At 34.4% G+C, this 18,218-nt stretch overlaps 3 protein-coding genes, 1 long non-coding RNA gene and 1 pseudogene across 7 annotated transcripts; 1 reads left to right on the top strand and 4 right to left on the bottom strand.

Moving 5' to 3' along the window:
* Positions 1 to 2,476: 2,476 nt before the first annotated feature.
* On the bottom strand, positions 2,477 to 3,086 carry LOC102660805 (WD repeat-containing protein 91-like; annotated as a pseudogene).
* Positions 3,087 to 3,824: 738 nt separating this feature from the next.
* On the bottom strand, positions 3,825 to 6,337 carry LOC106796788 (uncharacterized). 4 transcript variants are annotated; one of them, XR_005889503.1, is made up of 4 exons: positions 5,924 to 6,337; positions 5,799 to 5,849; positions 5,269 to 5,445; positions 3,825 to 4,863 (listed from the first exon to the last, which is right to left on the bottom strand). It is a non-coding gene; the product is annotated as an uncharacterized lncRNA (long non-coding RNA). The 4 variants fall into 4 exon arrangements; XR_001385924.3 differs by having other exon boundaries at positions 5,269 to 5,849; positions 5,924 to 6,151; XR_005889504.1 differs by lacking the exon at positions 5,799 to 5,849 and having other exon boundaries at positions 5,924 to 6,145.
* A 636-nt stretch (positions 6,338 to 6,973) lies between these two features.
* On the bottom strand, positions 6,974 to 8,262 carry LOC100784544 (metalloendoproteinase 2-MMP). Its single transcript, XM_006602302.4, has one exon. It carries the CDS (start codon positions 8,260 to 8,262, stop codon positions 7,156 to 7,158), a length of 1,107 nt encoding a protein of 368 aa, XP_006602365.1. The 3' UTR covers positions 6,974 to 7,155.
* A 162-nt stretch (positions 8,263 to 8,424) lies between these two features.
* Positions 8,425 to 14,851, top strand: LOC102660673 (protein MAINTENANCE OF MERISTEMS-like). Its single transcript, XM_014771292.2, has 5 exons — positions 8,425 to 8,562; positions 12,486 to 13,332; positions 13,410 to 13,494; positions 13,581 to 13,985; positions 14,068 to 14,851. The coding sequence occupies exons 1-5, from the start codon at positions 8,499 to 8,501 to the stop codon at positions 14,764 to 14,766; spliced, it is 2,100 nt and encodes a 699-aa protein (XP_014626778.1). The 5' UTR covers positions 8,425 to 8,498; the 3' UTR covers positions 14,767 to 14,851.
* Positions 14,852 to 16,727: 1,876 nt separating this feature from the next.
* On the bottom strand, positions 16,728 to 17,744 carry LOC121173933 (uncharacterized). The gene is made up of 3 exons (XM_041011783.1): positions 17,726 to 17,744; positions 17,259 to 17,646; positions 16,728 to 16,764 (listed from the first exon to the last, which is right to left on the bottom strand). Exons 1-3 carry the CDS (start codon positions 17,739 to 17,741, stop codon positions 16,728 to 16,730), a joined length of 441 nt encoding a protein of 146 aa, XP_040867717.1. The 5' UTR covers positions 17,742 to 17,744.
* Between the last annotated feature and the right edge of the window lie 474 nt (positions 17,745 to 18,218).

Below are 18,218 nucleotides of genomic sequence, written 5' to 3'. Positions count from 1 at the left end.
TTATATATATATATATATATATATATATATATATATATATATATATAGACACACACACACATACATATTTAAGTATTTTGTACCTTGTTTGGTGAATGTATATCGCGAAAAATTTACTCTTGTTTTCATAATTAAGTTGATGGAGTTTTCATTTAAAATTGAAATTAGGTATTTTAGAGTTATTGATATCGTAGCAACGAGGCGGGTTGTTACATCACTGGTAGGTGACTCCACATTGGATGAATAAGGCCTAGACCACCACATGTCGGGGTTGGTTTGGGTGATACATACTTATAATACTGTTGATTTTGAGAATTTTCACTATTAGGAGGTGATTGATTTGGCATATAATAGTAGGATGGTTGATAGTTAAACTGATTGGGATCCATTTCAGATAGAATAAATAAGATTGAAGCTTTATAAGAACAAGAAAAATAGAATTGAGAGTTTAGAAATAAGTTGCAAAATGATAGGATGAGAATCCATATTTATACAGTTATTACCACAATGGTAAAAAAAAATACTTTATCACAACGGTACATTTTTTTATTTCCAATGGTAAATTATATTTTTTTCAACCTTCCCCATATATTATAGCCTTCTGCACTTCCCCACACAATTCTAGAGCCTTCTCCTTGTATATATTATTTTTACAATAATCCTTTTACATACTAAACTCCAATCTAAAGGTAGAGAAAAAAATATACAAGGCATCATGATTATCAAACTCTCGAGTTAACTCGCTAACTCTTACGATTTTACGAGTCTACTTACCCTCTATGAGTTGACTCTTGAGTAAATCCTTTTTTTAGTAGACTCTGGGTAGACTCTATAAACTTTAAGTAAACTCGATAAACTCTTGAGTTTACCACCGAGTCAACGAGTCAACAAGTCAACAAAATTAGACCAAAATGTAAGTCATTTTGGGTTGTTTTTTGTCTGTTTAGTGTTCAACATACCTTCATTTAGTATGTTATTCTCAAATACAAAAATTCTCACCTTTAATAACATCAAACCCTTGTTTTCTAATAACATCAAATCTGCAATGAGAATGATCTACTACTACTATAACATCTGCAAGTTATTATCTAGTAGCGATGCATTACAAGACTTGGTTATTTAAGTATTGTGAAATTTATGATTTACTATTTTGCTTTATTATATTGTTGAAATGTTTAATTGGTATGTTATTTATAGATATTTTGTTATTATTATTATATGAAGTGGACTCTTACGAGTCTACGAGTTAAGTCCATGAGTCGAATCTATGAAACTCTCACGAGTCTACATAAACTCTCAAGTTTGATAACCTTGCAAGACATTAAAAGAATAAGCAACCAACAACAATTGCACATCAAAGAAAATTTGTCGACGAATTTTGACCTAGAAAACAAAGGAGTAAATCTAAAGAGGAGACTCCACCATTCTTACTAAAAAGAATTAATGGCTTTGGTGTCCAAAGGCTAGTTTAGAGTCTCGCGTTTTGATTTTTGATAAAGAGAAAAACTAAATTACTTTTTATCTAATTCTTAAATATCATCTTCTCATAACAATCTCTAGTAACAACTATAACCCAACCACCTTCTTACCCTCAAAATACCATACCAAATCATTTGAGTGTGCAACAGAAATGTTGTTACGATGTAGTCATTGATTCTCAAGTAACGGTTGTGAATAAAGAAAAGAGGAACAATACATTATGAATTTTGTGGTACAAAGTGATTGGATAAAAAAATGTGATACCTTGGTGGAGTTCATAGCTAGGGGTACTCATAAATTGGTTATTTCAATACCCATAACTATAACTAATAAATAACTGAATTTTAAGTGATTATTTTAACTATAATTATAACTAATTTTATAAATATGGATATAATTTGATATAACTAGTTCTTATTTTAAAAATTAGTTATATAACCGGTTATGAATATATAACCGATTATATATAAAGATTGTAACTAATTTTTATTAGTTATTATTTTAACTATAATTGTAAAAATTGTTATACATATACTTAATTTTTATTATAATCTCAACTATTTTTTTTTTACTAGCTTTAGTTGTACTTTAAAGGAGTAAATAGACATTTTGGTTCTTGACTTTTGACCCCTTTAACAAATTAATCCCTATCTTTTTGAAATGTAAAAAATAGTCTCTATCTTTGCATAAGTTTTGCAAAATAGTCTTTGTCGTTAAATTTAAAAGTAACGCCGTTAGTGAGGTGCATTGTTGACAATTTTAGTGCCACATAGACTATCCGACATGACAAATTGTCCCAGATTATGACACGTAGACTGGACTTCGATGCAAAATTTAAAAAGTTGTCAAATATTTTCTTCTTCACTCTAATTAGTAGCATTCATCTCTGAACTAACCTTCAACAGCACAGGTAAACGTGATACAACATTAAGGCTGAACAAAACAAGTTGCGAAAGAAATCACCAACATTTTGTGAATTAAAAAACAATAAATGAAATTAAACTCTGTGAAGGATATGAGTAGCATTGAAGACCTTGCTGAAGAAGTTTCCAGAAGAAAGATGCAAAGCATGATACCACTCCTTGGAGAAAAAAACCCGAAACTCGGGATCCAAGTGTGGATTCTTCTTATAAGGAATAGCTGCAACACAATTAGTCCAATCTTGTGACCGAACAAGTTAAGAAACAAAAACGACGATGAGAGAAGCAAAACACACCGAACTAGTTAGTCCAATCTTGTGACCTCTGCAACAATTCGGCGACGTAGAGCGTGAAGAAGTCAACGACTTTGTCTTTGCGGTTGCACTGGACGACGTGGACGACGTAGAAGCGTAGAAGAGAAGCCTCCAACTTAGAGAGCGTGGAGGCAAGCGACGCATCGGAGGAGGAAGAGAGGTAGTGCTTGAAGAAACCGAGGAGCACAAGGAGGCTATCGGCGTGGAACTTGGGGACGTAGAGGGAGAAGATTAAGTCGAGGATCTTGTCGACCTCAAATCCTTTTCCGATGTTAGTGCGCAATTCGGCCTCGTAGGATTCGAGGGTGTTGGTGAAGCCACGGAACACCAAAAACTCCCTCACAAGCTCCTTCGCGTGCTGCATCTTCTCCATCGATGCGTGTTTGGTTTGAAGAGTAGTAGTAGTTAGCACACAACTCATGCCTTGACGTGCCTTGACTGTGAATTGGGACTGTGAAACTATCTGGAACTTACATACTATGAGTGTGACGGAGGCCCTCACTTCCAATCAACTGAGCCGATTCACCGGGGGTGGGGTGGATAAAGTGTAATTCGAGCAATAGGGGTAGTGAAACGTAATAATTCTTACTGATCAAATCAGTTTTTTTTATTTTAATTTTTTAAAAATCAAAAACAATTTTGGAAATAGAAATCAAATGTTAAAAGTAAGGATGTTGCGGTTATCTGTTCTGAAAATAAATGGAAATAAAGGGAAACAACCACTCAACTAATTAGAGTGAAGAAGAAAATATTTGACAATTTTTTAAATTTTGCATCAAAGTTCAGTCTACGTGTCACAATCTGAGACAATTTGTCACGTTGGATAGTCTATGTAGCACTAAAATTGCCAACAATGTACCTCACTAACGACATTACTTTTAAATTTAACGACAATGACTATTTTACAAAACTTATGTAAAGATATAGATTATTTTTTATATTTCAAAAAGATAGGAACTAATTTACAAAAGAGGTCAAAAGTCAGGGACCAAAATGTCTATTTACTCTACTTTAAAGTATATATTCTCACTTTAAAAATAGAACACGAATTAAAAACTTAAATTGCTTGTATTACTTAAACTATTGGTCCAACTCAAGAAAATACCACAAATTAAAATCTTAAATTGCTTATATTACTTAAACTATTGGTCCAACTCAAGAAAAGTCCACAAATTAAAAAGTATGAGTTACTTTACCCTTTCAAGGAATGACAAGCTAGATATAAAATCACAAATTCACAATAATTTGTCAAAGGAGAAAGGCATCAAAACAAGATTTTCTTCTCTCTTTCACAAATAAGTAGCGTCCTTTTAGGTAAACGAGATTAACATCCTTCCTTCAAGATCCAACTCCATTGACCAATTATAAGCTCCCAAAGTATCTGGTAGAACAATACTCTGCAAAGATTGAAAATGTCATTAGAACCTTATCTCTATGAACTAAGCATTCCATTTAACATACAAGATACTCATATATACTGAGAAAATAAACATTTCAGCCAGTTTTACTGCATACTAGATAAGTACCTAATAAATACCCAGCCATATGAACACAAACACCCAACAAAGTCATAAATGGACAGCTTCACAGAACGTGCCTATATCAAGCCTAGGTTACTCAAATATTCATCCAAAAACTCAACCAACCAGCAAAACAATTTTGATGCAACAAGTAATAATTTAAAACTGTTACCAATATTTTTTATAGTCACCTCCAACAGATACTTATCTCCTCTTTTTCACTTAATCCTACATGGACCTATGAATCTATATCAATGGCAGAAAGAAACTTCATAAAACACTAGACATTGATTAAAAAAAATAGTAGCAGCAATAAAAGTTGTCGGTATTGAAGTACTCCAATGAAAGTAAAACTTCAATCTTCATCCAAAATAATATGGGTTGAGTTAGCAGATTATGGGGAGACCACTTCCGCAAAAAAATAAAAAATAAACAAAGTCATAATCAAATAAGAAATAATATTCTATTAAATATATCTTATCTTGCTCAATTTTGTCAATCTCTTCAAGATCCTCTTTTGATGGCAATGGTGTAGGTGATCCTTTCAGCCAATCTTCTAAGCATACAAGTGTTTCCACTATTTTAGGGGATAAGCAATTGCGGTACTGATCAAGCACCTGTCCTCCGACACTAGAAGAAGTCATTTTAAGGATCATATCAAACACCTGATGTCAAGCTGTATCAAATACCACACAAATTGCAATTTCTTTCTAATCAGCATTTACTCAAAGCTACTCTTAGATCTTCCTTAACTCTCCAAATCATTCATGAATAATAAGTTTTGCTCATTGGAAGAAAAACAAAAAACACAGCCACAATCATCCATCAAAAGTTGTAGCAAAATTTTGTTGGGAAACCTTTTCACAAGTCACACAATGTAAAGTTTAGACATAGTAATTCCTCCATCAAATTCATTAGAAAATGATCCACACACCTGCAAGCAATTGTCAAATAAAGGGTGATGCCCACAATTACAATTAAGAAACTTGTAATCAAATTCGAAAGCAAACCCAATTGAGGCGGTGAGTTGCTCACATGATCTATCTGTCGGGTAGCAGGGGTGACCTTCCCCTCCACTACTTTGGTCAAATCATCATAATAATTGTCAAGTGAAATTCCCACTGGTTTTGGTTCACACGGGACTCCAAATTAATTGAGGAAAGTGTTGTACTTCTATCTTGTGAATCGCTGGTTTTGCCATTGAACCATTAGCTTCACATTGATCATTCACAAGAGACAAAAGAAAAGAATGTGAATAAACACCCATTTGATACAACACATTGTCACAAACATAATAAAGAAAATGATGAAATGAGGGACACCACCACTAATTAGACAATTGGCATCACAGTTAAATCACTTCAAAAACAGTATTTGAATAAACATAACAAATACTAAAAAAACCAGAAGAAAAACCCAAGTAATCAAGAAGCCCCCATTTGAATAAACATGACAAATGCTCCAAATTCATGGTCCTGGAAGCAAGAAACAAAAAAAAAAAAACACCCATTTGTTGTTTCAACACAAAATTCATGGAATTGCTCAGAAAGGTGAAAAACTCATACTAAAAATCCCCATCTTCGAGCATGCATTCAGCTCTGCTTCATTTCGTTACACTGTTGCACCAAATATCGTTGGGGATTAAGGATTTGAAATAGACGGACAACAAAAACCAAAGGATTGAAAATACCTTTGTTAGGGATTCGATAGGAGCACGACGAGAAGCTAGGGATTGACGAGAACGAGAACGGATTCAAGAACAACAAGAATGAGATTTTAGGGATTCGATTCGAGAACCAGAAGTTCGAGTTCAACAAGAACGAGAGGTAGGTTTGTCACTGTCGAGCGAGAAGCCAAGAACAGAGGATGTCGACGAACGAACGAAAATGTCAAAAAACTGAAATAAGTTATTTAAAATACCCAATTTTTTTAAAATAAGTTAACTATAACTATAACTATTTTTATATAAAAAATAAGTCATTTAAAATAACTCTGCCTATAAAACTAGTTATATTTTTATAACTACTTTTAATAAACAGTTACTATATTTTTTATTACTAACTATGGGTATTTAAAAAAAAAAACTGATTCTTTTTTAGCACCCCTAATCATAATGGGAAATATTGAATAGGCTTGAAAAGAATGAATAAAAAGTTTGTATGGTAGTAGCGCCGAGAAATTTCATTTTATTGAGTGTGCATTATTATACCCTTAAAAGTTAAAAGAATGAATAGAAAAAAAAAATATCCATAAAAAGTTTTCACGTGAGTGTGCTAATTATGAAATTTAATATTTTACTTGTAAAGAGTGAATTAACTGCTTGTGATCAAAGAAAATGATGAGTAGACGATCATCATACTTTAAACTATAAAAGGAAAAAAGAAATATAAATATAAATAAAATAAATAATGATACAAAAGGAAAAATAATGTTACTAAAATGTTTCATAATATAAGATATTGTAACATTATTCCATTCATCTAGAAATAGATTAGAGTGTAATGTTGCGAGTAAAATGATATGATTAAATTAAGAAGAAAAATAAATATTTTTTTTATCAAATATATGAATAACTTTCACAAATAATCGTGCAACATCTGTATTTATTTAATAAAAAAATTGGCCACGTAGATAGAACTTGTAGGCCCATCTAATCATTAATTCTACTGAGCTTTGTTCCAAGCCCAAAAATACTTCTTGGATTTATGTAACGAAATTTTATTATTATACTAGTATCATATACACGAAGAAAAATTCTATATGAATGTATACAAAGTGTACCGTGTCACTGGAAAACCAAACAACTATAAGAACAAAAAATATTAAATCATGAGGGGCAGGAATAGGGACAACCCAAGCCAGGTCCAAATAATAAAATGTGCAAAGCATCATACACCTACTCTACGATAAATAATAAAAATCCTATATTAATAACACAAAATGTGCAAAGGCAAAAGTCAACAAAGTGAAAACGCCGGACGAGGGCCCCACACAAGTGAGGCAACGACCACCGTCACCGGCGTCTCTCTCCGGTGCTGACGTGGCGGTGGAGCCATTGAAATTAGGGTTGGAACCGTAGAGGAATTGAATCCCTTCGATATCGTCCCTTGCCAGCACCACCTTCTTCTTCCGCGACGAAATCGTCGGAAACATAACCGCTTCTTCCACCGACGAGTGGCCTAACCCTAGCAAGTGCCCAATCTCGTGCACCGCCACGGATTCCAAATCCACCGCGGTCGGCAGCGCCGACAGCGTCACGTCGCCGGAAACCACCCAGTCCTCGGCGGCATCCAGGTGGAACCTCCCGTTCGTCGGCGAGAACGCGTGCGCCAGCGTCCCCAAGCTCCCGTCGAACGGCTCCCCGTCGCCGTGGTCCCCGCTGAAGAACCCGATCCTGATGTCGGCGCCGAAGTACGACGCCGATTCGCGGAACTTCAGCGACGTCACCTCCGCCCAGCGCGCGAACGCGGTGGCGAACACGCCTTTCACGGTGTCGCTCAGCTCGTTCCCGGGGAAGAACGCGTACGTCAGTTCCTGCGTTCCCTCCGGCCACCGCGGCATGCCGGGAAAAAGACTGAAGTGCGCCACCGTGTGAAACTTCGGCTTGCTAAACGATGCCGTCTCGTTCTCCTTGCCAGCGTTCATCGTGGTTGTGCCGTTGATTATATCGGCGACGCCGCACCGCGGCAGCACGATCTTCTGGAGCGTGGCATCGTCGAGGACGCCCGTGACGTTGAGGTTGAAGTTCTTCTGGTAAGTTTTGATGGCGGATTCGAGCGCGTCGTCGAATTCATCGGAGAAATTCGACGGCGGCGGCGCGTGAGGAATGTAACCGAAGCGTTCAAAGTAAGACTTTAAATTGGCGAGACCGTCGTACTTGTCACCGCGGTGGCAGCCGGTGAAGTTGAGAAAGGCTCCCCACGCGCCTCTCGGAAAGGAGGAGACGTTGGGAAAGAGTCGAGCTGAAACGACTACATTTGTGAGAGAGAAGGAAATTAAGAGAGCAAGGATGATGGGTTTGTTCTTCATGTTTGGTTAGTAAGAAAATGGAAAGGAATTTTGTTTTGCTCTGAGAAAGTTGAGGAGTGGAAAGGAGGTATAAGAATTAAGAAGTGTTGAAGGATGCATTTTAAGTCTGGCTGAGAAGAATAATTTGGTACTTGGTGGTGAATGGCGTGATGTGATGAGCTTTTGAAAAATTTGGGGCTTCTTCTTTGGGAAATTTCAGCAGTAACTGTTGAGTACTTTGAAGATCAGTCTGGCCTATGCAAACGTCAGCGCTGAGGGTTGTTCAACTTCATTCAGACAGTACGGAATACTTCGGAGGAGGTAAGTTTTTTTTTTTTTTGTTATAATTTAATACTAGTATTTAATTTAAGCAGGACAAATGTTTTTATTAGAATAGGATCATAATTTTTTTAACACTTCTTTATAATTTTTATAATAAATATGTTTTTTCATTTCCTGAAAGTATTAATTAGTAAGATATTTTAATTTAAACATCAATATTTATTTATTTGGAATTGATTGTTGTTTTTAAAATACTACATATAGGACGTAATTTTATAATTAATGTATTGATTTTCTTAAAATTATCTAAATTATTTCTTAGCTTCTTATTATACTTTTATACATCTATTTTACACTTGTTTCTCTTATTAATTTATTTCTCTCATTTATTGTCCTGAATTATTTTCAATCTATCACAATCATGATTTTTAGTTGGAAAACATGAGTTTTGCGTTTCCCAACTTTTTTTCAAGAAAGTAAAGAATTTCATTATTTATAAGTTATTTACTGTTAAGTCGGGTGGGGTTACTACACAAATATGGCTTCTAAAAATCTACCACTAAATTCATTTAGTAGGTTGAAAGATAGCATGTGACTATGTGAGGTTGTAAACGGTTGGAGGATATAGGTGGTAAAGTGATTTATTCCTCAATTTATTTTTTACGGAGGATCGGTGGTTTAGTATTTTTTTTCCTATTATGAAATTGATATAAATCAATTTTATTGATAATTAATTTTTGACAGAAATTATCTTTAATAAAAATTCTCCGTTCAAATATATTTTTTTATCCATAAAATTTAAACTTGAGACATCAATAAAAAAAAATCGAGTCTAGATTCATCAAACCAACAATTGAGGGTGGTTCTTTAGTATTTGAGATAACACAGGAGTGTAAAATTGAGAAAAACATCATCAACTTTTAATTAAATAGATAAATAAAAGATGAAGTGAGTAAATCATTAGCGATTCTTTATTGTTATTATTAACCAGTTGAAAAAAAAAAGTTTGATCACTTACAGAAAATTGAGTTTTACAGTTGTTTGAATCTGGTTTTGTTTGGATTTAGTCTTGCCTTTTCTTTTCGAAATCACGTCCTCGAGACCTCGACCTTTTTGCTTAGAAAAATAATCTGAAGTAGAAACCAAAAAAATAAAAAATAGATATAGAAAGGGAGAGAGTTGTTGATCAGTTTTTCAAAGACTGTTGGGTTGGGTGGCGGCGGCAACTGTCATCAGTTAATGAAGTTTAGTGAGTTCAAAAGCGTATCTCATTTAAAATATCACTTTAAACAACTTTATAATTCAGTAAAAAAAAACTTTACAAGACAAATGCTAAATAATTCGATGTTAAAAAACAAAATCACACAAAATTGATACATTTTGTAAATATATAGCAAACATACAAAAATATTTAATATTTATTTTTAAATAGTTGAAAGCATTAAATATAATATAATTAATATTTTTTAATTACTCTTTCCGTTCTAGAATAACTATCATACTAAACTGTTTTGCAACGACAAAAGAAATAAATAACAATAATAATTTTATAAAATTAATCTTATATAATTATTAATACATTTATAGATTTTGTAATTTATCATTAATATTATATAAGTAAAAAAATAATTAATATATATTAAAAAATTAAAATAATAATTATTTTGGAATAATTTTTTTCTTACTTGCAATGGGATGAAGGAATAATGTTTTTAAAATATTTTTTATCAAGTTAAAGAAAAACATTAGTACTGTAGTTTTTTCGGCAAATTTACTGTACAGGGCTTGTTTTACAAACAATTTACCAAAGAGGGTTCGTTTTAAAACAAATAACATGCAGGGTCTGTTTCCGACGTGGGTGCCGCCATTGACACTGGCGGGAAGCTTGAACCGCCAGTGCCAATGGCGGTAAGGTGGGTACCGCTAGTCCCGGTTGCGGGACATGTGCTGAGTAGGAGAGAGGGGTGAGGGTGTGCCGCTGTTGCTGCTGGCGGGAGAGGATGAGTAGGAGAGAGAGGGTGGATGCCGCTGATGGCGTCTGCGGGACAGAGTGGTGCCGCCAATGCCAGTTGTGGGACACCTTCAGCTAGCAGTCCCGCCATTAGAGCTGGCGGGACAGGCTTGATGGGACGCGTGAGAAGCCTGCACACCTAGGGTTCACATGACTGAAACATGCACTGCACCTAGGGTTCAGTTTACGTTGAAGGCTTTGCAGACTTGCATTCTGAAAAGCATGTGAACGTTAAAAAATTTTGAACGTTGGGTTAAGTTTTCAGCTATAAAAAAAATGTTGAACTCATTCTTTACTTACATTTTTCCCTTACTGAGTTTGCTTTGTCTTTCTTTCTTCTTCACTTGAGAGATTATTGTACTGTGTTGTGATTGTTGTGCTGTGTTCGTCGTGGTTCAAATTTCTCTAAAATTTAGTGCTTGTTGTTGTGCTTTCATCCTTCCTTGAAGTGCCCTTAGCCTTATCTTGGACATAAATTCCTGGTAAGTAAATATGTTAATATATATTATAAGTTTAAGTTAGTTAGTATTAGTATTAACAAATATTCTAAGTTAAGTTAGTTAGTATTTAAATAGTAGCTTAGTTATTATTAACAAAAGTTCTAAGTTTAAATTAGTTGGTATGAGTAGCTATTCTGTTATTATTTTTTAAGTATTAATAGATATTTCAATGTTAGGTTAGTTAGTATGAAAATTTTATTTGGTTAGTTAGAATTAAAATTTTATTTAGTTATTGTTATTGTATATATTGTTAGATGTTATTTGGTTATTGTATATAATATTTTAGTATTAGTAGTAATTACAGCATAGCATAGAATATTATTATTAATTTTTTTTTATCAAAGAATGAGAATTTTATTATGAATTCTAGAAATATCTGTAAAATAAAATATATTCTAACTCAAGAAATATAAAGTTTTCTAAAATAATTATTCTTTCTTATCAACTTGTTTCAATTATTTTTCTAAATTTATTTTATTTGTATACTACATATGTTGTATAGAATCTAAATTAATTGTATTCTTAATTATTGGTAGAATTAAAATATATGATGTACTTTTGCATGGGGTTGACAAACTAATTATTCTTATGAGTTTTAAATAAGAAATTATTTTATAACTTAATCTCTCGTAAAAAAATTGTATAAATAAGTATAATTGAAAAGAATATTATATATTTGTTTAGTTAATATAAAAATATTACGTGTATATATATTTAGTTGTTGTGTATATTCTTAAATTTTATACATGTCATATTAGCTTTGTAGTATTAGGCATATATTTAGACGGATGATAGTTTAGTCTAATAAATATATATACATGCATCATACACATACGTAATATTAGATTTTTTAGTATTAAGCACAAGTTAATATTAGCTTTAGGTATATATTTATAAATTTTAGACACACGTAAATTTTTAGTTTTTGTAATATTAAATATTTGACACTTAAATAAATAATTGTAATATTAGACACTTGACACACGTAAATTTATCTTTTTAGTATTATAATTTTGTATTTTAAATAAATGAGTTGATAATTTAATATTATTTGAGTTAATTATTTTTTAGTTAGAATGGTATATATATTATTTGTTAGTTTTAATTTGTACGTTAATATTATTTGTTTTAGAAAATTTAAGTGATTGAATATATGATACATTGTATATTATTATTATTTTTGTATATATATTATTGAAATGATTTTTTGCATTTCAATATTTGTTTGTATTATAAATAATTTGTTAGTCCATATTTTATTCAATTATTTATTTGTTAATTGTAGAAAAAAAATTACTAATAAATTAAAGTTTTCTTCACATGTATTTTAATTTATGTATAGAATATATTAAAAATTGACCAGTTTGATTTTTTACAAATTTATTGTTATATATTTAAAGTTTACTAATAAATTAAACTTTTCTTCACATGTATTATATTTTATTTTGCAGTAGCAATGGCATCTTCATCATCATCTTCATCACATATTAACATTAAATCTGGCCCCATCGATACTGATGTATTATGGATGCAACCTAAGCATGTTTCAGAACATGTTTGGAATGGGGAAGAAGAAAGGAAATTACATATTAGACGAGTTGTCCCCACGTATCAAGGGGAAGAACAAATTCCAGAACAAATTTTTCCTTTTCTTCAACAATCTGGTTTCGGGTGGATTATGAAGATGGGTTTCTTAAAAATAAATGCCTCACTAATTAGTGCTCTGATAGAAAGATGGAGGCCGGAAACACATACGTTTCACATGAGATGCGGAGAGTGTACTATCACTCTACAAGACGTCTCTGTGTTGTTAGGTATAAGTGTGGATGGTTTACCATTAATCGGCCCAACAAATCTTGATTGGGCTAATTTATGTGAGGAATTATTGGGAGTCAGACCACAAGAAGGTGAAATTAAAGGTAGTGTAGTTAAATTAAGTTGGCTGGCTCACCATTTTGATCAAATTAATAATGACGACGACGAAGAACAAGTACGAAGGTTTGCCCGTGCATGGATACTGAGATTTATTGGAGGTGTCTTGTTCGTTGACAAAACCAGTAACAGAGTTTCGGTAAGGTACCTTCAATTTTTACGTGACTTTGAAGAATGTGGCAGATATGCATGGGGAGCTGCCGTACTTAGTTTTCTATACAGAGAGATGTGCAGTGTCACCGATTATAAAACTAAATCAATCGGAGGTATGCGCATCTTACTACAATTGTGGGCATGGGAACGATGTTCCACGTTGGCTCCAAAGAGGACTCCTTCCCACATAGAAAATACACCACTAGGGCACAGGTCAGTCATTTTTAACAGCGTCTTTCATTTTAATAGAATAAATGGTTTTAGGGTATATTAAATTTTATTCTTTGTAGGTGGCTGCGACGTGGAAACCAACATATCGGCAATGATGATGTGAAAGTTTTTTGTCGCAAGTTCGATATTATGAAACGTCATGAGGTAAGAACCATGCTATTGTATTTGTAAAATAAAAAATTATATGTCTTATTTTACTACAATGTTCACAACTATGTTGTTATATGCAGTTTGTGTGGGAGCCTTACCCATCAACCGTTATGTCATTCTTGCCTCCCGTTTGTTTAGTCGGAAGTCTCGCGTGGTACGCGGTGGTGCCACTAATTTGTTTCCAAGTTATTGAGTGGCACCAACCGGACAGAGTCTTGAGACAATTTGGGATGCAGCAACCAGTTCCAGAGTCTCCTTCACAACCCCTAAACATTCATGGCATAACATTAAAGGGGAAACATGACGAAAATTGGGGGCAATTGTTCGCCCCAATGATTCAGCAGTGGAATAATCGTCATGCATTTAGGGTCGACGCTTATCCCCGACAAGAAGGCCTATTGAGTTTTAACTCGGACTACATGGTCTGGTATAGGCGAAAGACAAAGATGTTTGTTGACCCAGAAAATGCAAAGACGGCTACATTGGTATTTTTTAATTTTTTTTCAAATTTTAACTTGAACTTTTATTTAATGATGGCCATTAATTTTGTTACCGTTACAAATGCAGGGTGAAGTTGCGGAGGCATTACAATACATGGTGTCTCCTCAAGGGAGGAAAACATGCACATTTGATGATCTCGTGCCTTATGTGGAAAAAATTACAATTTTATCCGAAGAGCAAGAGAGAGTCACTGAGCCAGTGTCACATGGTCCCGCATCAGAGCGTCAATTTCCCGCACAACAGTTTCACATGCTTCAGTCAAGTATTGAAACTCAGGGGATAGCCAGAAGAAGGGACACTGTTGAAGTGGAAGAATATTCCCAACAAATGGCGGAGCGTGGCCATGAAATGTATTACACGCCACAAACATTTGCTGAGTATCCGACACAGATGTATCAGTATCCTTTTCAGGGTCATGACACTGATACTTCTGCAACCCAGCAATCGTTAGGTGGTTTTACGGAAACACAAGCTCAATTTTCATGGCCCACAATGACCCCTTCACAGCAATATCATGGGCCAATTCCAACACCTAATGCCCCGTTAGGAACACAATGGAATGTACCGGGACAAATACCTAATACGGGTGACTTATTCGGTGTTGATTTGCGTAACGCATTTTCTGCGGAGGCTGACGAAGAAGAAGCGGGGAGGCATCGGGGCAGAAGAAATCCTGATCGCCAAGCACGAAGATGGGATCGACCATGTGGCACATCCTCACGGCATCACGAACACCAAAATGAATTATTTGCATGTCTCCGTTGATTAAGACTTTGTTGTATATTTGTAATTTGACATTCATGGCGTAATGTATGATATTCAGTTTATTAAGGCTTACTTATGGATAGAATTTATGTCGCGTATGAAACTATAATAATCAATGAACCCTAAAGCAAATAACAAAGGTAGCCAAAGGGAAAAAACTAATGTTTCTAAGTAACGATGAACTTCAATGTGAACTAAACCCTAACCCATAAAACATAAAAAGTATCCCATAACCCTTAAAGATGAAACAATAACCCTAACCTATAAAATATAAGCACTTAGCCCTTAACTGTTCCGAACTAAACCCTAATCCTAAAATAAAAACCTAACCCTAACCCCTAAAAATTAGCCCTAACCCAAAAATGTTCAGCACTAAACCCTAACCCAAAAATAAAAATAACCTAAACCTCACCCATAAAAATTAGTCCTAAACCCTGAAATTTTCATAACTAAACCCTAACCCTAAAATAAAATAACTAAGCCTAACCCTATAAAAAAAACTAAACCGTAGCCCTAAAATAAAAAACCTAACCCTAACCCCCTAAACATTAGTCTTAACCCTAAAATGTTCATAACTAAACCCTAACATTAAAATAACAAACCTAACCCTAACCCCCTAAACATTAGTCATAACCCTAAAATGTTCATAACTAAACCCTAACACTAAAATAACAAACCTAACCCTAACCCCCTAAACATTAGTCATAACCCTAAAATGTTCATAACTAACCCCTAGCCCTAAAATAAAAAACCTAACCCTAACCCCCTAAACATTAGTCATAACCATAAAATGTTCATAACTAAACCCTAACACTAAAATAACAAACCTAACCCTAACCCCCTCAACATTAGTCATAACCCTAAAATGTTCATAACTAACCCCTAGCCCTAAAATAAAAAACCTAACCCTAACCCCGCTAAACATTAGTCATAACCCTAAAATGTTCACAACTAAACCCTAGCCCTAAAATAAAAAACCTAACCCTAACCCCGCTAAACATTAGTCTAGACCTAAAATAAAAAAAATTAGCCCTAACCCATAACAAATAAGAAGTAACCCCTAACCCCTAAAAAAATAAGAAGTAACCATAACCCTTCAAATTAAAAAACTTAACCCTAGACCTAAAATAAAAAAAATTAGCCCTAACCCATAACAAATAAGAAGTAACCCCTAACCCCTAACCCCTAAAAAAAATAAAAAGTAACCATAACCCTTCAAATTAAAAAACTTAACCCTAGACCTAAAATAAAAAAAAATTAGCCCTAACCCATAACATATAAGAAGTAACCCCTAACCCCTAAAAATAAATAAGAACTAACCCTAACCCTTCAAATTTAAAAATTGACCCTGGACCTAAAATAAAAAAAATTAGCCCTAACCCATAACATATAAGAAGTAACCCCTAACCCCTAAAAATAAATAAGAACTAACCCTAACCCTTCAAATTTAAAAATTGACCCTAGACCTAAAATAAAAAAAATTAGCCCTAACCCATAACATATAAGAAGTAACCCCTAACCCCTAAAAATAAATAAGAACTAACCCTAGCCCTTCAAATTTAAAAATTGACCCTGGACCTAAAATAAAAAAAATTAGCCCTAACCCATAACATATAAGAAGTAACCCCTAACCCCTAAAAATAAATAAGAACTAACCCTAACCCTTCAAATAAAAAAACTTAGCCCTAATCCCATAGTTCTAAACACTAAAACCTAAGGCTTAGACCCTAAACACTAAACCAAAATACTTAGACACTAAACCATAATGACTAAGTCCATAGTTTGTCATTGTAGATAGTTAAAAAAACTAAGGTAGACAAAATACTTACACACTAACGTTTCTAACTAACGATCAACACCAATGTCACTCAACCTCGATTGATCCACTCCATTTATTTCAACTTCTAAATGTAATTTTATTTCATTAGAAGCACACATTCAACAAAAAGTAACTGACGATTTCATTGAAGACCAACAAGTAAATACATTGAACAAAACCTAAAGCAATACAAGATCGTCATGTAACATACATAAATCAATTAAATGAATTACTCCCACGGTCAGATTGCATTGGACATCGACGCCTATTGTGCCCTTCAGCTCCACATCTACTACATTTTTGTCGGTGGTCAGATGGTTCGACCCAATCCATCTCATTCCTTATCTTTGTTGATTTTGGCCGACCTTTCGCACGAATTGTAGTTGGGTCAGGGATTAGTGTCCATGCCTCATCAGAAGGAGGAATTGTCGCTTCATTCCCAAGAGGCCACCACTGTGCGGAGTATGCTTTTAAGATGTGTTCATTGGTGTAAACAACATCTATATATTGGTAGTAGTTCATGCTCACGTAACCACAAGCTGTAATAATGTGTGAACATGGATAGTGAAGCGCAGAATACCTTCCGCATTGACAATAATGGCCATTCAAGTTAACTGCCCATTTTTGTCCGCCACGTTGCGTGATAGGATTGAAGGTCTCCTCTACTTCAAACCTTGTCGAGTGGATATCGTACACACGAATGATGTGCGAACAAGCTTGTTCTTGATTTTTCCTAAGTTCTGTAACAAGCTTAGAACAATAAACTTGGCCTTCTCTTAATTGTCTTTGGGCTTGGCGACCACGATCAACAAAGTACTTTCGGCACCTACTATATGTTGACTTGACCAACGCTGTTATTGGAATGCTGCGACAATCTTTCAACACCTTATTCACACATTCTGATAGGTTGGTTGTCATGTGACCATATCGTCGTCCAGATGTATCGTAAGCCATGCTCCATTTTTCCTTTGAAATGCGATCAATCCATCTTGCTATGGCTGGACTCAGTTGACGAAATTTTTCTAAGTTTTGATCAAACACATGCTTGCAAGGAGTGTACGCTGCATCAAATTTGTTATCATCAAAAGTTGTACGTAGACATCAAACTCAAATTAAATTAATGTATAAAATCAACCTTACCCAATTTCTTGAACATCTCTTTTTGTTTCGCGTTGTTGAATTTGCGATTGAAATTGCTGGCTATGTGTCGGACGCAGTACACATGATAACCGTGGGGAGGTTGCCAACCAAGATGTTCGTTAGCGACAACAGACTTTATACTCGCGTGACGATCAGATATTAGACAAATTCCATTCTTATCTGTGACGTGTTCACGCAAGTGGGCCAAAAACCATGACCATGCTGTTAGCGTCTCGCCTTCGACCACGGTGAATGCTAGAGGAAGAACACCACCATTTCCATCTTGCGATGTGGCCATTAACAGGGTCCCACGGTATTTGCCGTATAAATGTGTGCCGTCAACTTGTATGATTGGCTTACAGTACTTAAAAGCCTCTTTGCATTGACCAAATGTCCAAAATACTCGATGAAACTGACGATGTTCGCGACTTACCCTATTACCAACAATAAAATCGTCATGTAGTATTTGAAAGTAAGAGCCAGGAGAATGATT

This window comes from Glycine max, chromosome 18 (genome assembly GCF_000004515.6).
Source record: "Glycine max cultivar Williams 82 chromosome 18, Glycine_max_v4.0, whole genome shotgun sequence".
NCBI lineage: Eukaryota > Viridiplantae > Streptophyta > Magnoliopsida > Fabales > Fabaceae > Glycine > Glycine max.
This window is presented reverse-complemented; position numbering and strand designations above follow the sequence as displayed.